The sequence below is a fragment of the Podarcis pityusensis genome, assembly GCF_964106645.2.
Source record: "Podarcis pityusensis genome assembly, chromosome: 4".
Taxonomy (NCBI): Eukaryota; Metazoa; Chordata; class Lepidosauria; order Squamata; family Lacertidae; genus Podarcis; species Podarcis pityusensis.
In genome coordinates this window covers 64,942,080-64,966,891 of record NC_138027.1, presented here as the reverse complement: position 1 = coordinate 64,966,891, position 24,812 = coordinate 64,942,080, and the positions used below count along the sequence as shown (strand labels likewise).

General features: G+C 40.0%; 2 protein-coding genes across 8 annotated transcripts in view; both read left to right on the top strand.

The window, feature by feature from the left end:
* SMS (spermine synthase) overlaps window positions 1–11,197 on the top strand; it is a 42,811-nt gene extending 31,614 nt beyond the window's left edge. For both annotated transcript variants that reach the window (XM_081001662.1, XM_081001663.1), the window contains exons 8-11: window positions 1,412–1,526; window positions 1,933–2,012; window positions 6,462–6,577; window positions 7,495–11,197. In XM_081001662.1, the coding sequence (XP_080857788.1) occupies window positions 1,412–1,526; window positions 1,933–2,012; window positions 6,462–6,577; window positions 7,495–7,537 (354 nt within the window). In that variant the 3' untranslated portion in view covers window positions 7,538–11,197. The remainder of the gene's footprint in view (window positions 1–1,411; window positions 1,527–1,932; window positions 2,013–6,461; window positions 6,578–7,494) is intronic.
* Window positions 11,198–13,704: 2,507 nt separating this feature from the next.
* The window catches only part of PHEX (phosphate regulating endopeptidase X-linked), a gene marked incomplete at its 5' end in the record, with an annotated part of 101,463 nt that continues 90,355 nt past the window's right edge, over window positions 13,705–24,812 (top strand). The window contains 3 exons of one of the 6 annotated variants that reach the window (XM_081001598.1): window positions 13,705–14,672; window positions 16,692–16,732; window positions 21,647–21,832. In XM_081001598.1, the coding sequence (XP_080857724.1) occupies window positions 21,709–21,832 (124 nt within the window). Of the gene's footprint in view, window positions 14,673–16,677; window positions 16,733–20,879; window positions 21,833–24,812 lie in introns of those variants that run through there. The other 5 variants (XM_081001597.1, XM_081001601.1, XM_081001600.1 and 2 more) reach the window with 5 other exon arrangements.

Here is a 24,812-nt window from a genome sequence, read left to right as displayed (position 1 = left end):
TGGCACCTTCCCAGACTGCCAAAACTACCAAAACCTGGTTCAATGCCCATGGGATTACTGTGCTTGATTGGCCAGCAAACTCGCCTGACCTGAACCCCATAGAGAATCTATGGGGCATTGCCAAGAGAAAGATGAGAGACATGAGACTGAGCAATGCAGAAGAGAATCCTGGTCTTCCATAACACCTCAGCAGTGCCAAAGGCTGATAGCATCCATGCCACGCCACACTGAGGCAGTAATTGATGCAAAAGGGGCCCAAACCAAGTACTGAGTACATATGCATCCTTTTACTTCTCAGAGGTCCAATATTGCTCTATTTGCAATCCTTGTTTTGCTGGTTTCATTTAATATTCTAATTTTCTGAGATTGTTAATTTGGGGTTTTCATCACAATTATAACAAATAAAGGCTTGACGTATCTCACTTTGCATTTCATGAATCTATCTCATATATTAGTTTCACTTTTTAAGTTGAATTACTGAAATAAATGAACTTTTCCACGATATTCTAATTTTCCGAGTTTCACCTGTACTGATCTAGATCAAGCAGTTGTCTGACTGTATAAGACAGCTTCTTATGGCACTGTTGTGAAAGTAAAATGAGTTAAAGAATCCTGTGTAGATGGTGAATATATATTCACAATGAGGCTGAGATCATCCCTTCTCTGTCAGATAATTGTGCACGTAACATGGGAGCATACCGAAATAGAGCCCAACGCATCTGTGCAATCTGTTCATCTGAGTCTTGTGATGTTGAGGTTATGGGCATTTGCCTTTTTTGCACGTAGGCTTGTATGCAAACATGATGTGTTATATGTGAACCACCAGGCACTGACAGGCTTTGCTATACATTTTGACCACACGCTAAGGGCATTAAAAACAAAAACTATGTATACTACCGTATTTTTCGCTCTGTAGGACGCACTTTTTCCCCTCCAAAAATGAAAGGGAAATGTGTGTGCGTCCTATGGAGCGAATGCAGGCTTTCGCTGTAGCCTGGAGAGCGAAAGGGGTCGGTGCGCACTGACCCCTCTCACTCTCCAGGCTTCAGGCAGCTATCCGCAAGCCTTCTTGCGTGAAATCTTGCCGCCGCTCCTGGACCTGTTCTGGGGGCTGGGGTCAGGGGAAGCTCGGGCTTCCCCAGCCCCATGGCTGGGGGGGGGGGGCGAACTAATTTTTTTTCTTTATCCCCCCCCCCCTAAAAACTAGGTGCGCCCTATGGTCCGGTGCGCCCTATGGAGCTAAAATTACGGTAGTTACTGACTTCAGTGCTACTGTCTAGTTACTGACTTCAATGTTGGTACCGTCGAAATGACAGAAACAATGGATGAGTGATCTAGGAGTGCTAAAAAGGTAGTAGTGATCTAACTGAGGAACCCCACATATGAAAATTCTACTATTGTTATTTTTTAGGTTCTAATAGAAGATTGTATTCCAGTCCTGAAGAGGTATGCCAAAGAAGAAAGGATGTTTGATTATGTAATTAACGATTTGACAGCTGTTCCAATCTCCACATCTCCAGAAGAAGGTTAATGTCTCTCTGACCTTTTGAATGCGAACCTTGTTTACAATGAAAACTCTTTCATTTAAAAACCTTGATTGCAGTTGAGTAACTTCTATCTGGGTGGGATAAGGGGATGGTTGGGGAGAAGGAGGCATGCATTGACCCAGGAGTGGCTTAGATGGTGTATGCATGTCAAGTGTGTGGGCATGTGTGTAGAAAATGGAGCACAGTTGGCCATTATGACACACTTCTGCACACAGATGCTATGCCCTTTCCATTGTAATTGCCACGTGTTTACAAGGCATCCTATAGCCCTGAACAAAAAGATTATCGTAACGTTAAGAATGTTACCTTTTGCTATAGCTTACCACAGTTATGAATATTTCCTTGTGAATTGCTAATTAAACAATTAGTATTTTTTCAAATTTAGATTCTACGTGGGAGTTTCTGCGGATGATTCTGGACCTTTCAATGAAAGTCTTGAAACCTGATGGAAAATATTTTACACAGGTAAGGCAGATGAAAAGTAATCACAATGAAGTATGACAGCGAAGTTTGAAAGAATAAGCCTGTTTAAGATGCTGCTTTGTCCCTAGGGTGAGATCGAGAGCAGTCCAAGGCTTTTATACGTATCCTACACAATCATGCTAGAGGCTGAAGTGAATCAGAGAAAATCTGGGTTTATTTGACTATGGGATCTTCAGAACCTGAGAAAGTTAAAATAAATGCTTGAGGCTTGCTCATTGCTTTCTATGCATACCAGCATTAGGACCAGATAAGCCTGCTCCAGAATCTGGTTAAATCCGGGGGACTTAAACATAATTTGAATTTTGGCTAAAACTGTTTTTAGTATATAAACGTAAAGCTGATTTGTTTTTGTTTCACGTTTTTCAGCCTGGCTCAAGTTTTCTGGTTGGTTTCAGGGAAGTTAAAATCAAATACTATTTTATACTGATAAGGTATACTGCATTTATACTATACCTTATCAGAAATTATGAGAGTATTTTAGAGCTGGCATGCAGCCATCAATATTCTTACACTTTGATAGTCCTAGCTGCATTTTTAAAGGGTGGGGGGAGAGAAAGACAAGACATTTCCCGCAACAGCCGTTGTCAGTGCCAAACAGGATGCTTATTGTTTAATTTTGCCACCTTGTGACTCTGAAATATGTAGCTAGGCAAGCTCATCCACAGATGCTTTATTTTTAAGTAAACACTTTTCAGTCCTCAAGTTTTAATAGCGAAAGAGGAAATGTTTCAGCATATAAGAAGGCAATCTAGTCTGTTCTCTGTGTTAGTATGGTAAGTTCTCTGTTTTAAATAACTGTTAGAAGCAAGGGGCCCCAATCCTTTTCTGGATCAGGAAGCGTTAGTTCCATAACAGTAGAACACTGTCAAAACGCCACATACCTTTTGCTGCTCCTAAAAAACGAATGCAACTAAGGAATGGCCATTAGAGTGTTGCTGTACGCTGGCAGGGAATATCTTGTGCGGTGTAGTCATCTGCATTATACTCTTTGGCCACTAGATGGAGCTTGACAACTAAAAACGTTGGCTCCTGTAATAAAATCCAAAGAATGTTACGTGCGAGGAATATAGGGACACACTTGAGAAAGACACATCTTACACACAGGCTGCTGTGTACAAACATTTGACAGCCGTTATAGTTTTGCTCACAGAATGAGAATTCACACTTTTTAAAAATGCATAGACTTAGAAGATATGCTTGATATGCATATATAACCCAAACACTTGTTTTAGTTTTATTTACCTTGTTAAGGGTTTAAAACATTATCTGTATAGTTCTCAAAGTTTAGCAGTATTGGCAAAGTTTCCAAGCTCCTCTGGAAGATGGGAGTCACCCGATCTTTTGTACTTGATAAGTTGATAATAATACTGGGATTTAACTAGGAATCACAGCTTGAGATAGTAGAAATAAATGACAGAGATTTTCCTTCTCCAACGGTTTGAGACAATTGATCTTTGACACCTGAGGAATAATTTCTCTGCTCACCTAGCAGAGAATGTCAGCAACCTGTGTGCTCTATGTACTAATACCCTATAAGTCTGGTCTTTGGGGTTCAGGGTATAGAGTGGGGTGATTATGCTCCCTTTCCATAGTTTATGGGTAAATTTGGATGGAAATTGAGTCGTTTTCCAGAAATGTATTTCATGGAGTATTCCCAGATCCTAATATAACCTTTTCAGCGACATTTTAAAGCTTTTTAAAGGGTGTGTGCTTACTTAGGATTGAAAAGGAAAGACCTCCTTTCCTCAAGTCCCCTTTCTACAACTCTTAGTTTTGAACTTGGACAGAGCCCTCAAACAGAGCTCTACTGTGTGATGCAGCAGGCATTAGGGGCAGGAGCCCCTGTGGCCCACTATGTAATTTCAGTACAATAAAAAATGTAAGTGGGCATATAAATCCAACAATGGCCTAGGTTTGGCATATTTGATTTATTATGAACAAACCATCCTGGTGTGTGAATTTGCATAGGTCTTTTTTTTTTAAGGCGAAGTGTGGTACTGTGAAGTGAAATATTCGTCTGCTTCTGATGCAGATGTTGTCACAGTAGTGGCACTGCTCCAGGTGCCACATAGTACCTATTCCACATTGGTAAGAACTTGGTTGTTTAGTGTGGCAGCACCTGCACTTTGGAACTCCCTGCCTATTGTGAGATGAAGCAGGTGCCCTTTTAGCATCTGCTAAAAACATTCTCGGTGCCTAGGGGAAAAAAACATTTCTAGATGCCCAGAAAGTTGAGGTAATTTTAATCTGTTTTAGTCTTTTATGTTTTGTATGTTTTGAAGTATGGTTGTGATCTTCTCTTCGTTTTATTGTTCTAGTTTTTCGTAAACCACTTTGAGTGTTCTTGTTTTTTCAAAAGCAGTGTATAAGTGTTATGAATGAATGAATGAATAGTCCTGGAGAAACTATTGGATTTAATTAAGTATTTCGGAAGTATTTTCCTTCTCCCTTTCCACAATGTGCTTGCCACGTTGTCTCCTGTGATTGCTTGCCATTTGATGAGCTGGTTGATGAAATATGGGATACTGAGGATGACAAAACTAGACTGCAGATTACTCTCATTATAGAGATTGGGTTGTGCCATTAAGCTACCTCTATACTGGCAGGATGTCCCATAAATTACCTGATGCTGTTTTCTATTTGTGATTTCCAAATTACACACGCAGGTTGTTTATATGCTATCCCATTCAATTTAATGCTGACAAAATTACATGCTTTGTAAAAGGCAGCGGAACAAAATAACCACTGCAGGACTGCGGATAATAATAGATTACTAAACAAGTTTTATATACTTAACTTCCTTACCTTTATATTAACCTCTCTCTTACCATTTTACGATGCTTGTGGTTCACGTAATAACTCAATTTATTTCCGAAATACTTAATTTCCTTCTGCTATTTATTTGATGTTCTAATATTAAAAAATGAGACAATAATAATAATAATAATAATGTGTTTCTCTAATATAATAAGCATAGAAACAAGAATGTATTTCCCCTTGTTTACCTTCTGCTCCCTGCCATTCATTTTCCACCTATAATTTAAATTCCTTTTGTTCTGTATATGATTAATGATCTCCCATTCAGAATTCATATAACATTTTGTTGTGCGTTTATGTATTGCCCTGTCTTAAGCCTCTTCTATATACAGTGGTACCTCGGGTTAAGTACTTATTTCGTTCCGGAGGTCCGTTCTTAACCTGAAACTGTTCTTAACCTGAAGCACCACTTTAGCTAATGGGGCCTCCTGCTGCCATTGCGCTGCCGGAGCACGATTTCTGTTCTTATCCTGAAGCAAAGTTCTTAACCTGAAGCACTATTTCTGGGTTAGTGGAGTGTGTAACCTGAAGCGTATGTAACCTGAAGCGTATGTAACCCGAGGTACCACTGTATTTCAGGAGTGGGGAATCTGCAGTCCTTCATACAGTGCTGGACCACAGCTCCACATCACTCCTGACATCGGTCCTGCCGGCTGGTCTGATGGGAGTTGGAGCCCAACAATATCTGAACAGCTGTAGGTTCCCCACACCTGATATATTTAATGCCACAGTTGCTATTCAGGTATAAAACTTGTCATATCTTTCTCACTCATCTCCTTAATGCTGTACTTTACACTCATTTGCAGGTAAAGATTATCTGTTATTGATGTATTCATTAGTAACACAGTCACTTCAGAATGTTTATGTTCTTTCGACTGTTGTGAAATATTTAATTTTGATAAAATAAATGCTTCACATAGATTGAAGCCACTCTGAGCAAGTTTGATTAGTAACACTGCAGAGTCAGTACAGCACTGGCATTGAGCAATCATTCCAAATTCCTGCCTAGTGATACTGTAGCCAGTCCTAGAATTTTGTAATATGTGTTAACGTTTGGAATGGGAAAGGAGTTACTATGACAGTCTACAAAACCATGATCCTCAATGTATTTAATGCAGAATAAAATCCGTGAAACTTGGTAGGACTTCTGTGTAAATATCCTTATGATGTGCTTTATCTGAATCATACCTCAAAGCTGGAGTGTTTCTTTCTTACTTTATAATTTATGAATAATGATTTCTTATAGATTTCATGTTTATGTCTTACTTCCCTATCTTACGGTTTTAATATTTCTATTATAGTTTAATTGCTTTTTATCTAATATCTTTCTGTGTTGTATCCATGTTTGTTTTAATTTTTGTGAGCCTCCTTGAGTCCCAAAACTGGAAAAAGGTGGGATATAAACAAACAAACAAATGTTAAGCAGCTCAATGAATCTTTGCTATTGGGTAGTATATCAATATTACAAATAATATAAATTTGTGTCTTTTTCAAGATTCACTGACATAAGTGATTTATACCTCTGTTTATATAGAATCTACTGATGAATTTGCTCCCTTTGCATTATGTCTCCCCACAGTTTTATTGATATATAGGTCACATGTTGTCTTGCAGGGAAATTGTGTAAATCTGACTGAAGCTTTGACTCTCTACGAAGAACAGCTTGGTAGGCTATACTGTCCTGTGGCATTTTCAAAGGAAGTTGTATGCGTCCCTTCATACATGGAACTGTATCCTTGCTTAATAAATCATGTCTCTTGATAAGCACCATTGTATAAACCAAGTGAATAGTGAGTACGTCAAAAAGACTTCACTGCACATACTCTTCAAAAGGTAAAGAGTATCTGAATAATGTAGGGAGGATTCTGCTTCAGAATTTAATAACATGGATGGGTCTGATTTCAGCCCTACTCGGACAAGTCCATTTGAAATTAGTTGGCCTAAATCACTTGTGCCTAATTTCATTTCATTCAGTTGGTCTATTCACAGTTTAACTTGGTCAGATACCGTCCCATAACTTTCAGAAATTCTGCTATGGGTATGTTTGTTCCTAACTTGTGTAACAGGCCTTAACAAGAGCTGAAATTTTTCTTTAAAACAAGACAGCAGAAAGGACACGAAATAATACTAATTTCCATTTTCCAAAGTTCAGAATGATGCCCATGTTATTAAGACTGAAGTGAAGTACCACAGGGTAAGCTAATAGTGCTGTGCTAAAGAAAAGCAAGGTATTTCTCACCAACTTACCATCAAGTAAGGTTTTGTGGATTTGAAATGCTTGGAGTTGTTTTTTTTTTAAAAAAAATAACATTGATGTGAGAATTTTAATGGCAATATATTATCCAACCAAAATGTATTTTTTAAGGCTTGAAGTGATGACCTGAAAGGTTGTCAACTATGGCACAGCTTTACAAGGTGTCCTGCTATTGATCATACTTCCATCAGGACAGAAGGTCATCTTTCCCGAATTATGAGGGGATGGGGCTAGGTGATCTTTGAGAATGCCTTCCAACTATGAATCTAGCCATATAATTTACAAAGGATGATAAAAGTAACGCAGATTCAAATTGAAATGATGGTTTCTTCTTCCTGTTCATAATGTGACCATAGTGCAAAATATGTATTTGATTCCTTGACAAGTTTTTAGATGGGTATTTTATACTATTTGGAAGAAGAGAACAGATGTTTGAAGTTCAAGGTCCACACGCCACACATGCTGCATGAAGTGTGTATAGGGCTTGCCAGATGCTACATCTTGGCGTCTTGAATCTTTAAATTATATGCTGTAGATGATCCTGAAACTTAGTCATGCTATCGATTTGTGAATTCTTTAAATGTTTTTTATTATTATTTTAATTTAAAAGCAAATGGGAAAAAATGTATATTTTGATGAGCTAGGGTGTTATTTTTTGAAAGTCAACGTAGATGAATTAGCAGCAAAGCTATAGCTGCTGAATGCACTGAACCTTTAGAATGTGATCATTTTTATTTTTTATTTTAGATCGTTGAATACCAATTTAAAAAGACAATGTTAGCATTTCAGTGTGGTACCACAGAATTTTCTCTCCCTTAAGACATTAATCAGTTTAATAGTCACGGTGCTTTAAATAGACTTTAAGTGGGTTGTTTGTTAAATGATCGATGTGCTTCCATTGGAGGAATTAAGGGCAGACTTCTTTCTTTCTTTCTTTCTTTCTTTCTTTCTTTCTTTCTTTCTTTCTTTCTTAGGAAACCCTCTGGCCCATTGTGGTGCTATAAAGCCACCATGATACTACTTATGGTGAATCCTTATTCTAACCCTCATGTGTCAAGATCTGTTATTTCATTTTCAGTGGGTCTTCCCAACAGGTAATACTCAATCTCAAATGTGTGAGGGTTCATTCAGAGGAAAATGTGAGGGTTTCTTCGGAGGAAACGTTCAGCACAAGTAAAACGATGGGGATAAAGCCATGGTGTAATGACTGCCACATCAAAATGAACACGGATTGGGCCCAGTCTTTGGTTATAAAGGGAAAGAACTAATAGTTTCTTCATCTTCAGCAGACTAGTTTTATTCTAAAGACGTTTTCAACACACAAAAGTGAAAAAAGGCTGCATTACCTCATTCACAAAGAAATTTACAAAATACTTAATGCTGGAATAAATGCCATTGGCTTAAGAAGTCTATTAGTGAGCTGTCATTTGACCAATCAATCTAGCCCCCATTAATATTTATTATAAATAGGGAGGAATAATAGATTAAACAAATAACTGTTAGTGCTATAAACTTTGAAACTATGGCTTGGACTGTTGCCCCAGTCCTTCAGTTTTAGTATGGAAAGCTGAAATGTGTATTGAGAATTCTTTTTATTGGTCACATACCCCTTTAGTGCAAATGTTCATGAAGTGCGAAAGGTCATTGAAAAGGAAAAATTAGCCAAGTGAGTTACGAAACAATGCACTGGAAGCTTCTTCACCAACCGCATCTACTTGAGTGGGAGCTGAGCTCAAGAGCACAGGCCGTGTCCCATTTGTTACAATATAGTCTGTGCAGGTGAAGTTTCTGGTAGATTGTAAGCCTGAGAGTATTTATATTTTGTGCTTCTCTATAAACAGAGTGTTTACTCCTCTTAGTTGAGCCCAGCCACATGGATCTGATGGATCTTGCGGCTAAAACATCACTAGCCCATACACTGTATTTGCATATGCATGTTGAAATACCTATTGCATTTGTACTCCCCACCCTGTCTACTTCTGCACATGGTGTAAAATTATATTTTTGTAAAATCTTTCTTATGTACTGGTTGATCATTCATGTATGACTTTGCAATAGGCAAATCCTTAAAATAGCTGAGAAATACAACCTTATAATTAAAATGTTCTATCCTTCTCTTAGCAGTTTCAGACTTTATAGCAAAATTACTCCCCTCCTCCCCAAATGAAAAAATTGTGTTGTATTTCACTGTTACATTTTCTCACCACGCTAGAGAAAGGGCTGCACTTAGATTGCTTTCCCCATGCTATATTATTGCAAGATGAGAATGCACCACTCCATTCTGAGAAACCGATCACTAGGGAGAATTGCTTTATGTATTTAGAAAGGAGGGCATAGTCCTTCATAGCTACATGGAGGAATTCTGCAATGAAGCTCAGAATTGCCAGAAACTCAGAAGGCTTTGCTGCCTTGGGGTTCTGTTGCGCTAACAAAATGGGTATATAAATAAGGTAAGTTTACAATTCATAACTCCTGAATTAAATGTCTTATAACTTAAAGCTACCTGATCAGCAATTTAATCTCTGTTGACTTAAAATGATTAAAAAGTTAACTGTCTGATCTCGCCAGTGGTAAAGTGCAAACTTCCTTCAGCTCAGACGAAGTGTTCCTGTAGATTGGGAAGGAACCATTATTTAAAGCTGTCTAGTCTGAGGTCATAATTAAAACATCTAGTGCTATATTTAGAAGATTACGGTTATGAACTTCCATTGGATCAGATAGCAAACATGTCTGGAGGTTCAGACCAGCCTTTTTTTCCTACTGGCAAAAGCATATAGTTGTGTCACATTTATATCAAATTGTTTTGCCCTGCTTTTGAGTAGATTGGTAGTAGCTTAGGCAGAAGCTTTTCTTTCCTTTACAATCGGACATAAAATCTTAGGGAGCCTACAGTAAACACACATGATACTTTGTGCAGAATGTCCCAACATACACCCATATAGCATCAAAGAATGCTATTATTTTCAAAACCTCATTTATTGTTTTGGGATTATGCAATGCTTGTAACTTGGAAGTAATAGCCACGTTCTTAAGTAAATGGAAGAGTTTTTGTCCCATTGTCCTACGTAGCTGGAGAATGATCTTGACCCATTCATTCATTACCTAGGTTACAGAATTACTCTAATAGCTATACTAAAAAAAACACCAACTAGATAAGCATAATTTTATAGGCATTTGTGTTGTAATTGGAAAAAAGTGGTTCTACATTTTTACTTGAATTTCCCACTTTTTTGGCTTTCTGAAGAAACTTAAGAAAGAAAACTACTCGTTAAGTATGGATGGTTTTGGAGGAAGAATATGTTGACATTTCATTTTATTGTATACATAGATTTCATGAGCATAGCATTGATTTTTCTGGAGAAAGACATATTTTAGTATTACTTCCCTGGTGCATTCTATTAGATACAGAACCAAGGTTAGTCTTAAATATGATACGAAATGAGGATCAGGAATAGATGGGAAGTGATATTGCTTGGAAAGCCAACTAATAGATGCTTCATTCTCTCAGTGAAAGGGAAACAATGGAGGGCAACTGCATTTTGTTTTGTTTTTTTAAAAAAATGTTTTATGTAGAATATCATTATAACATAGATGTGTGTGTGTGCGTTTAAAAGCAAAATGTTATAAGCTGAACATCTCTTCCCACCCCCTTTTCCTATTACTGCTTGAATAGACTGAGGAAATGTTCAAATAAAGTGTTGTCACTCTTTATTTATATATACATACATATATATATAGTTGTTGCTGTAGTGTACAGTATGAAAAATCACTTCTTTTTGACGTGTAAGAATTGGCGCGGGGGGGAATCAACCTTCAACAGATTAACTTTTATATATATATATAAAATACACATGGAACAGTGGAACATCGGTTGTGAGTGCCTCACTACACATGCAAATCAATCCCAAAGATGGTTGGCATGGGGTGTCTCTTAATTCTTTGCACTAAATGCTGCTTCCATCTAGTAGTGAATTTTGACTATTTAACAAAAAGAAGTTTGATACCTGACTTTGCTGAAAGAAAACTTCTGGCGTTGTATCAATTGCACTAGTAACAGTGCACATATTCAAATAAAGGTACGCTGTTATTACCTGTACTGCCTGAATTGTTCATATCTGTCAATATCAACCCTATGTGCAACTACCTATGAGTATGCTTCATTGAACCTAGTGTGGCCTAAGCGTAAGCATGCAGAGGATTCTGCCATTTATTTCATATTGGTTTGATGAAGTGAGGATTTGTTGTGATGGTGTGGTCACTTGACCTTCAGCTGGGCACTGCTGTTTACCGTGAGGTAGGGAATGAGGTCCATGTGGTATTAAATGTATTGGCGGAGCCAATCTGGTTCTCCCTCTAGTAAGAAACACTGCCTCGTTGTATAATCTCAGCACTTAATTTCACACAGAAACCATGTGCTCCATGGACTTGGATTGCAGCCATGTTGTATTTTTACGTTTATTAAAACTTCCCATCTCCCTTCTCTGGAGATAAAACCCAAATTAGAAATAAAATGAGCACCTCTCAGTGCTGTTACCTTCTGTTCATAGCTACTCTAAAATCCTGGTTTTCTCCATATGAGCAGCTATTGCTTTTGGTCTGAGGTGGGGGAAAGTGTGTGTCCCCAGGGGGAGGGTTTCCAAAGGAACCAGCGAGTAAGATACTAGAGTCATTCGGTGGTACATTTTTTTCCTTTTGATATACAGGAGTATATTTGTAAATCTAGGAAGTCCCTCTGAGTGTGTAAAATCACTACTTTATTTTATGGTGGCTCCATTTTATTCACTTTCCAACTGATAGGTATTAAACCACCCAAGTTTGCTGTTGGTATAGATGTAATTGCATCGTGCTACATTCTCATGCCATTGCAACCTACTTCAAGAGATACTGATTTGGACGAAAGGTGTGTAATATTTACTAATACTAAGTACAGAGATGTGGTATGCAAAGTTTAAAAAGCAGTTTAAAAGTTACTTGCCTCTTTTGGCTCTGGCTTATTAATGAATCCACAAACAATGATCCTAAGAAGTCAAGAAGCTAATTCTAAAAATATACAAGATGCTAAAATGTGATACTGAAATTTGCAGCAGTACATAAAGAGTGTTTAATTGTACTGCAGTTAAACTAGTCAGATGGCTCAAGTTTTGATTGCATTATGCAAAGTTTCAGCTACAACCCACCCACCCAATTATCTGGTTTATATTTGTGGTAAATGAGTGTTTGCTCATTTCATGTGGTGGCTATAGAAACCTATAATCTGGTTTGTTGGAAAGATGTTCAGGCTTCTGGAAGGAATCTTCTGAACCCTCCCCCCCCCTTTTTTTTGGACAGGAGGACTCTGTCTTTAAAAAACTGACCAGAACACTTAACAAAGATGTTGTCATTTGAAATTTTTTTCTAGTGTGTAGGATGTTCAGTAGTTTTGGAAGAAACTTTTATTTTCCTGACTGAAATGGATGCACTAGGGAGTGCATTTCATTAAGTGAATTTTGCTTATTTGTTTTCAAACTCTTGCACCTCACACCTGTCTGCTTGGCATATATCTCCCTCCCTTCTTCTAGTCCATATACAGTGGTACCTCTGGATGTGAACAGGATCCATTCCAGAGCCCTGTTCGCATTCAGAGCAGAACGTAACCTGCGTCTGCACTATTCGCCACTTCTGCGCATGCATGTGACATCATTTTGAGCGTCTGCGCATGCGCGAGCTGCAAAACCCAGAAGTAATGCATTCCGTTACTTCCGGGTTGCCGCGGAGCTCAACCCAAAACGCTCAGCCTGAAGCAACTTCAACCCGAGGTATGACTGTATATGGAAATTTTTAATTAAAAAAAACCCCAGACCAAGTAAGTTGCTGCTTTATATTTATCCACAATGCAGTTACATCTCTATACTTTGTTAATATAGTAGGCTGAATTCAGGATTTTAGGATTTCAGCATTTTAAGGCAGCCTCTTCTCCCCTTTTATTTCCTCTTTCAAATTCCCTCCCCATTTTGCAGCATTTTTAATAGTGATATAAGTAGATATCTCTTTGCCTTGTGGATTTTTGAGAAGGCATGCTTCCACTTTGGTACTAACTTCAGATTGCCATTCTTTGTAGCCAAATCATATTCTTCAAAGATAATGCCGAGTGCCAAGCAATCACTCAGAAGAAGAATGTAACAAGATGACAAAAACCATGTCTGATCACCAGTCTATTGTTTTCTATGTTGGCTGGCAATTGCACTCCAGCTTTCTGGGTTCTTTTGCAGCCCTACTTAGGAATGCTGGGGATTGATCTGCATCGTAATAAGAGACATAGTGTAGGCCTAATAGCTAGCCTGGAGTATGACTACAATTGGCTTCTTTGCCAGTTGCTACATAGGTGCATTAAAAAAGGTAAAGGGACCCCTGACCATTAGGTCCAGTCGTGACCGACTCGGGTTGCGGCGCTCATCTCGCTTTATTGGCCAAGGGAGCTGGTGTAGAGCTTCCAGGTCATGTGGCCAGCATGACTAAGCCGCTTCTGGAGAACTGGAGCAGCACACGGAAACGCCGTTTACCTTCCTGCCGGAGCGGTACCTATTTATCTACTTGCACTTTGACGTGCTTTGGAACTGCTAGGTGGACAGGAGCAGGGACCGAAAGACGGGAGCTCACCCCGCCGCGGGGATTCGAACTGCCGACCTTCTGATGGGCAAGTCCTAGGCTCTGTGCATTACCATAGAACAAATGTTCACAGGCTGCTTGTCTATATCAGTTACACCCTACAGCTTTTCAGGATGGAAACCATTCCCATTTTCAGTTATACATTCTTCTCTTTATTTGGAGACTCGACAGAATGCTGCTGTGTGGTCGTCTTGACTACAACGTCTTCCCAGTGGGAAGGTTTGTTGTTTTAATCTGCACATCAAACGACCACAAATCACTTAGCTTATTCCAGCATTCTCATTTCTAGTGTTTGTTCAAAATGCATGGTGTGTTTATATAAATATATGAAGCTCCTTGCCCTCAAAATGTTGTTGTTGTTTAGTCGTCTTAGTCCTGCTCGACTCTCTGTGACCCCATGAACCAGAGCATGCCTTGGAAACACTCACTTTCATCTCAACGCTTCTACTTTTTTATGTCTACGGAGTTTTCTTGGCAAAATACTGGAGTGGATTGCCAGTTCCTTCTCCAGGTGGATCACATTTAGTCTAAACTCTCAGCTGTGACCTGTCCGTCTTGGGTGGCCCTGCACGGCATAGCTCAGAGCTTCCTGGAGTCATTCAAGCCCCTTCGCCATGACAAGGCAGTGATCCATGAAGGAGCCTCAAAATGTATGCATATGAATATAAACCTAAAAGAATAAGTGGGGGGAAATCCTGTTCTTTTGGCTCACTGGTTAATGGAAATCCACCCAGAGAACTATCATTGACATGGATGAGAGAAAAGGTACCATTAAGCGCCTTTCTGTGAAGATTCCAACTGCCATCAAGTCAGCTACCTAAGAAACTGGCAGAAACTGCTTTTTCCTCCAAGCTTGGATGTTGCCAAAATCTCTGTTCCTGAATCTGATGAGGGGTTAAAAGCAAATGAGCTGTTCTTTATCACAGGCAAGAGAGTGCCTGTAACTTTTAGAAGTTTGTGAGCCTGAGGGCAAGGACTGGCCCATCTTAAAACTGATTTTTGTAATGTCTCATTGGAGCCCTTTTGGCTAAAGGGCTGGGGTATGAATGCTATAAATAAATAAAAAATCTCTTTTATTCCACTTTCCCGTTGAATGTATATATTTACACTCAATCCCCTCAGAAGACATTGCTGCATCCCCCCCCCCCGACCAACGGTTTTCTTTTGTGAGTACTTTCAGATAGAAAAGTTACGGGAAGTGTCACGCAAGGGCTGCCCAGGAACGTAGCAATTTGGTTTACCAGGATAATTATATTTAGTTCTTTAATGTTCAGTTCTTGCGGATTTTGTGTGTGTGTGTTTAAGGAAGGCAAACATTTGGCCTCATTTATTCCATCCTGTGAGGAGGCTTTGTGGCGTTTTCAGTTAACAGTTACCTTGGCTGTAAGAGGTTCAAGATTAAAAGGTCATTTACATTCTCATTCTGAAAATGATAGTTGACACGGATTTGTACTTTCATAAATTACAAAAAGTGAGAGAAAGTAATATTACTTTAACCAAGCAAACCAGGTTTCCTACTGCTTGGTTAACGTATGACATGAAGCGTGAAAACCTAGGCATGTTTGTTTATTTTACTACATTTCTATCCCATTTTCCATCATGGAACCAAAGGCAGTGTACATGAGGTGTTCATGCACCCATCCAAGCACTGGCTAAACAGACCTTAGTTTCAGTAAAGTGGTGCCTCTGTATTCAACAGGGCTTCTTCCCAGGTAACTGTACATGGAAGTTACAGCCTTAATCTGTTAACAAACATCAGTATCCTGTGGTACATTACCTGTCTCCCCCTAAATACATAGCTGCATTGGAGTGCCAGCTGTGCTGGTCGGCATCCCTCATGAAAACTGACTTAGAAAACAAACAAGAATTTTCAGTAATAGATCTGACATCTATCTACCAGTTAGTTATCTGTAATTTATGGGAAGTTTGTTATAAAAAGGTGGTGGGCATTACAATACACTGTAGAGGCCACCACTCTGAGAGCACTGCTTTGCTCCAAGCATCTTGAAGGAAAGGATTTTAAGCAGGCCTCTACCTGAAGACTCTTAAAAGTGTAAGTGTTCCTATGTAAATGAGCAAGGTCTGGCTCAGTTCAGACTCTGGGCCTTAATAAATCAAAATGAACAGTGAGCTAATAGTAAGCCCATGCTGTTTGTGGAGAGTTGACTTTTTATGTTCCTACCTATTTGTGGGCAAAGCCAGAGGTACCCCAAAGCCATTTTCCATACTGCCTACATTTCTAGTATGCAGCCAATGTCAAAAGGTGAAGAAAGCAACAAAGTGTTACTACCAAACTCTTAAAATGTAGTCTGGTTGTTGTAATTTACAGCTTTCTGTCTTGGTCTTCAGAGTTACCTATCACATCTTGATATATATGGTTGTTACGGGACCTCTTCTTCCAAACACAGGTATACTTTGGACCACAATTTAAAGTTTACAGCATGAAGTATGCTTTCTCATATCAATCACTTCCTGAATTTGGCCATCAGGCATCATCAAGATTCGTTAGGCATCTAATGCTTTGTTCTGTACAAAGGGATGGGCAAATCTGGCCATTTCGCTTCCCTATTTCCCCCCAAAATTAAGTTCTTCACATTTCTGTAGCAGTTTGCAATTTAAAAAAAACCTATAAAGGCTAGAAACTTGATGTAAAACAAACCTCGGAGTTTAAGCAGCCACATGATATGTAAGGCATATGGACATAATTTGACAAAGCTCACACTGTAAGTTCACTGTTGGACTATATCTGCTTTCAGTGTGGGCAATATGCCATATATAATAATCTGCTCCACCGCACTATAAATGAGATGGGCCACAGAAGCTCCCTTGACCTCAAACTTTTGGGCCTCAACTTAAGCTTGATACCCTATATTTAAAAATCCTGACTTACAGAGAGACAAACATCGGTCTGCAGCCTATAGTAACCAACCTATGTTTTTCAGCAGAAAGAAACACATCAACACTGAACAACTGGCTTTTTGTCAAGGTAGGTTACTATGTATAAAAAAGCAATGCCTACCACAGTTTCAACAAAAGGTGAGTTCTGCAAGGGAAAGGCAAGAAGGCTGGCGCCTTATCCTCTTAATCCATATATTCCCATAGGGAAGTTGTGTCAGTGTTAAATTCCCATAAGTAACACTCACATCTCCAGCTTTCATTGTGCTCTAAATGTGCAGTTCAAAGTAAAATAATGCAGATAGTATTTTGTGCTGGACTTCAGAATTAGGAACCGGGAAACAGCTGTATATGTCTATGCAATGGAATGCGGTAAATGCAATTGACACTTATTAAATTTTAGTTGCATGCTCACAATAGCTCCTGTTGACCAGCATATTTTTTTTACATCTGATACTGAGGATGTGAAATACTGTCCAGGCTACATCAGAGGGAGAGGGTGTACTATAGTGAGAATCTCTTTGATTGCAACATTAACCTTCTCTTGGCATTCAATAGTTCTTGAAGATGCTGATTCTCCCAGTGCCCCAAAAAACCTGTTAAGAAGCTGTCAGAAATTGCCTTATTGCACTGGCAGATTCGGGACATTCATATTTTATTAATAACTTCACTGTCTTTCAACCTGAGAGATCTCCAGATCATTTTACACACAATGGGCCGTAACAGTGATGCTGCTCCTCATCAGAAGTCCTATTAGGCTTACCTGTGATGAGACTTGAAATTGTGATGTGGGTCCAGTGTTGCTCATTCCACTGCTCCGGCAACATCAACCTTTTTAGGTGTAAAATTCTTTATCCTAGAGCAAGGAAAAATCCAGTGGCATCATGGGCTTGGGAGTGGCATCAGTGGTGTCCCAATTTTGCTGCTCATGGCTAGCAGGAGACACAGCAATGGGGAAGTGATAAGCCATCATGGAAGATGAAGATGAGGCTGCTCATGTCTTGTTCCTCACTCCCACCCCTCCCATGGTCAGGTTTCTGGTTGCTCATATGCTACGTCCACCAGCCTGTGTGTGCTGTTGTTTAGTGCCACATCGGTACAAGTAAGACTTCACCCAACCTTGATTTGATCATGGATGAGGGTGCTGATCTGGTGTGCGCTACTGAGACCTTTGTGGGTGAGCTGGGAGAGTTGATCTGTCCCAGCTGTGTCTGCTCAGATATTCAGTACAGCATCAGCAGAGGCTGCAGGCACTAGGGACGGGGAAAGATTTGCTGTGTACAGTCATACCTGGGGTTGAAGTTGCTTCAGGTTGAGCACTTTCTGGTTGTGCTCTGTGGCGACCCGGAAGTAACGGAACATGTTACTTCCATGTTTCGCCGCTTGCGTATGTGCAGACGGTCAAAATGATGTCATGCTCATGTGCGGAAGCGGCGAATTGCGACCCACGGACGCTCAGACGCGGGTTGTGTTTACTTCAGGATGCGAACGCAGCTCCAGAAGAGATCCCATTCGTATCCATAGGTACCACTGTAATTGTTTTTATATACACAGTTTTGTATACCTTTGTACTGTATTGTGAAATCATCTTTGGATGCTTTGCAGGTTTCCAGTCCCTTTATCATCCTGGTTACCTTCCTCTGCACATATTTCAGCTTGTCAATATCCTCCTTAAAGCGTGGTGCCCAGAACTGGACACAGTACTGGAGGCGTAGTCTAACCAAGGTGGAATAGAGCAGGACTATTACTTCCTTTGATCTGGACACTACTTCTGTGGATGCAGCCTAGAACAGCATTTGCTTTCTTCTGCTGCATCATACTGTTGACTCACTTAAGCTTGTGGTCTACTAAGTCCCCTAGATTATAGAATAATAGATCCTTTTCACTTTTCATGTGATCCTTTTCACATGTACTACTAGCAATCTTGGTGTCCCTCATCCTATATCTGTGCAGCTGGTTCTTCGTGCCCAAGTGTAGAACGTGACATTTGTCCCTATTGCAATTCATTTTGTTAGTTTGGGCCCAGTTCTCCAATCTGTTAGTCATCTTGAATCCTGAGTCTGACTTTGGGCACTACCTACCCCTCCCAGTTTGGTGTCATTTGATGAGCAGCCCTCAATTCTTTCGTCCAAGTTGTTAATAAAGACACTGAACAACAACAGGCCCAGGGCAGAACCCTTCCTTTCAGGATGATGTCCCTTCCTTTCAGGATGATGAGGAACCATTAGTGAGCACTCTTTGAGTTTGGTAAGCCAAGCAGTTACAAATTCACCTAACCATAACTTCGTCCAGCCCACATTTTATGAGCTCCGCAGGAAGCTTTGTCAAAACCCTTACGGAAATCAAGATACACTAAATCCACAGCATTCCTGAGCCATCAAGCTTGTATCTCCATTTAAAAAAGGAAAGAAATGAGGTTCATCTGGCATGACTTGTTTTTGAGAAACCCATGCTTGGTCTTAGTAATCACAGCATCCTTTTCTATGTTCCTTCAGCCCAGCTGATTAACATCTGTTCTGGAACCTTTCCTGGTATCAATGTCAAGCTGACCAGTCAGTAGTTTCCGGGATCTTCTTTTCTCCACTTTTTGAAGATGGGGACAACATTTGCTCACCTCTAGGCTGCAGGGACCTCTCCTGTTCTCCAAGAATTCTCAAAGATTATAAGAGGCTTTGAGAGGACCTCTGCAAGCTACTTTAATAGCCTTGGGTGCAGCTCATCAGATCCTGGAGATTTGAATTCATTTCAAGTAGCTAGGTGTTTCCTTAACACATCTTTTCATATCTTGGGCTGCAACTTCCTCCTTGCATCATTAATTCTGTTATCACAAAATTGGACACTGCTGTCCTTTTGGCTGTAGACAGGTGCAAAGTAGGTGCTGAGCAGTTCTGCCCTCTCTCTGTCACCCAGTAGCCTATTTCCATCTTCTCCACGCAGAGAACCTACAATTTGTTCTTCCTCTTGCTTCGAACATAGCTGAGGAAACCTTTTATTATGTGCCTTCAATATTTCTCCTTTAAGAAACTCCCATCTTGGACTCCCTTCTCTTTGAATATTTAGCCTGAGCAAACTCAGGCAACATTTAGCCTTTCTGAAACAAGGGTGGTGGTGGTTTGAGTTAATGCTATGTGTGACAGCTAATTGTGGCAAGTAATGGTGTCCACAGAAGCAAGTGCCTTCAGATGGACAACTGCCTAATGCAGCCGGCACTGATACAATGTGTCTGTCTTAATGAAGTTTGAGTATTCAAACATGAATTATATGATGCCATGTGATGCCACGGAAACACCTTTACCAGTATAAGCCAATTTAGAGGCAGACAAGGATGCACATTGCCCTGTGACATGATGTTTAACTTTTTCAGTTTTTCAACCCAATAGTGTTTTTCTGGATAGTGTGAAAGCAAAGCAGTTTCACTGGAATTCTGTACAAAAAGGAAAAAGAAAAAAAGGAAAGGAAAAATGTTGAAATTTGTGCATCTAAGGGCAGGTTTACACTGGCAAATACAGAAAGGAACAGAGCAGAAAGATGTAACTAGTTATTGCAATAGGATCAAAGGTGATGTGAAAACAGAGGTCAGCTACTGCCTGTAAGAACATGGCAAAATGTCCTGACTGAAGTCATTCTGTGTTTTTAACTATCCTTTTCAGAAAAAGGCTCAGGGAGAGGACAATGGCAGATCTTGGCAGGAGCAGTCTTAGAATTTGGAGCCAAAGTTGAGTTTCACAATCTGCTGTCAGTTCCAGGACTCAGTCCTGGAATCTATATATAAGATGGGAAGCACTGTAGTGTAGAAAACACTTCTGAGCATATGCAATTTTCTCACTGGTGAAGAACAGTAGTTCTTTCTTTGTATATATGGGGTTAAGGACATAACAGATTTGGAGATAGATAACAGATTAGGAGATAGATAGCAAATTTAGACTGCAACCATAAAAAACCAATCACACTGAACTCACTGGACCTTACTTCAGATTTAAGTATTTCTGAAGGCAGTAAAATTTAATCATGGAAATTTTAAACACTCTCCATTACAAAGGAGCCTATTCCAGATTTCACTCTTTAAAATGTGAAATCTATATATTTGGATTCCAAACACAGGGATCTCACATTTTAAAAGGTTCAATCTGATTAAAACTGATTCTAGAAGACCAGATCCACTCCAGAGTTAGAGCATATATGCACAATGCCTTCCTCATGGACCAAACCCAGTTATTTAATGTTTCTCACCCTCGCAGTCTGCCTGCCTGCCTGCTGCTCATCTCAGCTTTCCTCCTCAAAACGAAGGACTATGTTTGGATAGAGCTTACAAAAGCACCACAGTCCCTGAAATATAACTTTCCCATGTCTTTAAAACCCTTCTGTAGGCTGTTTTAATAACTGCTTTGCCTTCACTTAAGCATGACTCTGATGCTTGGCACTTGGTGTCGTACACAAACATCCCAAAATAAAAATGCTACAAGATATCCCAGGAACTCCTCAGGAGCTTTAAAAAGAGATTTGCGCTTGGGGACCAGATGTCTTTTCTTCAATGAAGACAAATGGTGCGACTAGGCTGAAAAGGAACCACCATAAGCACATAATGGGATTTCTTAAATAGGTGCAAGGAAACTTTCCTGTCAACGTAGTGCCTGCAAAACTTTGTCAGATGTCCAGTTCCTGATTGGAAGATTTTTTTTTTAACGTTTTAATTGCTGGAAGTTGGAATAGTTAAACCATCTGTTTGGGCAGCGTTGTGAAATGTTTATGTCCTGAACTGCTGATAAAAGTGGTCTGCTTGCAAACAGCGAGTGCAATAAATTAAATTGTCCCTGCCTGTCTTTCCAAGTCTTGGTCAGAGAAGAAACTCAAGGCTGCATTTTATGTGGTTCTCCTCCTTACCCCCACCCCATTTTGGGAAGAGTGAGAGACTTGGAAATGTGTCCTGACAGTAACATTACTTATACGAAATAAGAGCAATTGGGGAAAGGGCACCCATGGATGGGACTTCTCTGTGAATGAACAGGAACGAGCCGCAGTAGAAAGAAAAGCAGACCTTCTTTCAGAGAGCTTTGCAAGTCCAACGTGATGGAAAGCGAGGCAGCAGGGGGTTCGATGCCAGCCGGCAAGAAAGCAGCCAGCAAACCGATGCGGATAGCCCTTGGCGTGTTCGTGACCAGCACGGTCGCGCTTGGCACTGCGCTTTTCCTGGGTAAGTGTCAAAAAAAATGTGGCAGCATAAAATGAAACTTTTGCAAGGCTCTTTAAAAACAACCCTAGCTACAACAGCATTGCCACTTGTATTCGATTTGCTTAACTATGCTAATCACATTTTAATGTTCCTTCACTCCCACTGCTATTCAGTTGAAACGATGAATGAGCTTTTTGTTGGTGGAGGGTCTTGGCTCTATGTGAAGGACTACCTAAGAGGATTCAAAGATCCTGAAGTTACTATCCTGCTGTTATAGGATTCTGCAGAAATTGCAAATTAAGTTAACACTTTCCATTTTTAGTATTTGGAGATTCACTAGAAGCACGTTTCATGCATCCCCCCCCCCGAACTCACCAGCTGACTGGGAAATATCAAAGGTGGCTGTGAAAACATGTTAAAAAGCAATGTAAAATCAGAAACCTGCAGATTAAACACACACACACACAAAATTCTAAGTTGGTATCAAAAACTGGCTGGATCCAAAAGACAGCCACTAAGTCACGATATCTCTCAAGTTGTGATGATTAACATACGGCTTCCGAATAAATACTGCTAATAGCTTATGTGTCTTCAAAGATTGAATTTCATGCATGTACTTTAGGGAGTCCTTCCATTTGATTTTCAATGCAATGATGGCTAAGTCTGCTGTCCTATAGCCACTTTCCTAGAAGTAAGCCTCATTGGATTCAGTGAAGCTTCCAAGTAGAGATTGCATGGTAAACGTTCTACCAATGTTTTGGACAGTCCACAAAGATACCATTAAAAGATTAATAGATGAATTGTGGAGTCTTTAAAGAGGTGAGGAAATAATCTCTTCATCAGATGCTTTAACTAAATCTGAAAGAGCTGAAAGACAAATATTTCCTACCCAATATCTTGTTGCTTTGATGAGGAACTTGTACTGAATTATTGCATGATAGTCATTGCCAAGATCCATTTACTGAGTGATTTATTCAAAATATTGTGGTCAAAGGGGTTGCAAAGAGTAAGGTAATGCAGTGGCCATGTCTACATATTCAAAATTACTCTATAGGGATTCTTGGAACTGTAAGACTATGAGGGGAGGAGGGGAAGATATCCAACAGAGAATTCGAAGTACCTTTATTATGATTTCCATGGTCATGACAGTTAAACTAGCACAGGACCTGATACAAGGTTGTAGCATAGACGTACCATCTATGCCTAATGAAAAGATACTGTTCTTTGTATCTATTGTATAATCCCAGTGGACTGAAAAAGACTACAGTGCCCACCTAGGCATTTCCTCAGTAGTAAATCCTGCTGAATTCAATGGGGGCTTACTCTCAGGTAAGTATGGACAGCATTGTAAGCCACTGAACAGAAAAGGATTTTCCTTACTGAGCGCCTTTAACAGAATATTCCAGATTATTGTCAGGGTATATATATTCTACACATAGGAGATAAAAATTAAAACTTAATTTTGCGAATGAATTGTGCATTCTTTTTTAAAGCTTTGCATGCTTTAATCTGCCTTCCAAAGACTCTCTATTATATGTTTTTTTTTTCAAACCTGATGGAGAGGACAAAAAAACAAAGCGAAGTTCTATGGTTTAGTGTCAGCCTCTAGGGCCACAGAAACAGGAGACAGGCAGCCAGCTACCTGTAGTAACCCCCCCCCCCCAAGAACACACTATGCAGAACCATTTTCCTTTATGACTTTTTTCAGCCACACTGTGCAAGGTTTCTCCAGAACATTCTTTAAACATCATTACTATGCAAAATCTCAGATTGACTCTTGGATGCACTCAGTACACACAGTCCCCAACTTCTGTATGACTTTCAGAGCCCAGTACTGCAAATATATACAAACAAGCTTCTTCAAATGCACAGCAATTTACTTGAAGGCATTTTTTTCCATGCATGCATTTTTAATAATTGTTTATAGGGCTCATGGATAACACAATCTCTAACAACAGCTAAAGAGCAACATAATGGGATGGAATGAATATGGGGCAAACTCTATATTGTATGCATGTTGTAATAATGAAAACGTTTTTTGAAAAACGGAAATTTGTTTTGGGAGGCTGAGTGACAAAGAAAGGGAACTTTAATAGGACTGTGCTTGTCCCTCTCCTGATACAATTTGGGACCCGATTCTGCACTTTAGAGCAGCCCTGATCCAACCTGGGATGATCTAAGCCTGATGCAACACAGGTCCAGAGAATTGTGGGCCTCACAATGTTTAATCAGGATTTTAAACATTAAGGGTGGGATGAATGCCACACTAGGGTGAATGACTGGTCGATGCAAACATTGCAGCTGGAACTATCCCACCTTCCCTTCCCTTCTGCACTGTTCTCGGTTATTCCCAGACAGCCCACCAGCCGCCAGTTATGGGGGGGGGGCACAAGGGGAGGAGAGGGGAGAAAGCCCCATTGTGCAAACAGTTGTCCTGGGACAGGACTTCCACTCAGGGGGCTTGTGTTAGGTCAGGCATGGCCAAACTACAACTCCCGCCATCCCTAGCTAACAGAACCAGTGGTCAGGGATGATGGGAATTGTAGTCCCAAAACAGCTGCCTGTGTTAGGTGAATCCCACCCTAATTAAGCATGTGGGGAGGAGCGTAAGGGAGGAGGAGATGAACCCTTTCTCTCTTCACTGTCTAACCATCCTCCCTTTTGACAGTGCCAGATCACTCCAGGTGGACGCAATCTGACCTGAGCCTGCTGAAACCCACCCTGGCTGAATCACGGTCCATCCCAAATTGACTAGGTTTGGTTTGGGTTCAAGGATTCAGTCGTTCTGGTTGCACATCCCTAATGCTTCACCCTTTCCCCACCAGATGTTTTCCCATCCCAAATCACTCTGTTCAAACTGCTTTTTTCTCTGCAGAATTCCAACAATCTTCTGGAATTACCTAACCACCACCTTTGCCCTTTGTTCTTCTCAAAATCGTAGCACCCTAAGGCAGCTTTCAATTTTTAAAAAAAACTGTTGTGCTTGGTTACCATTTATATT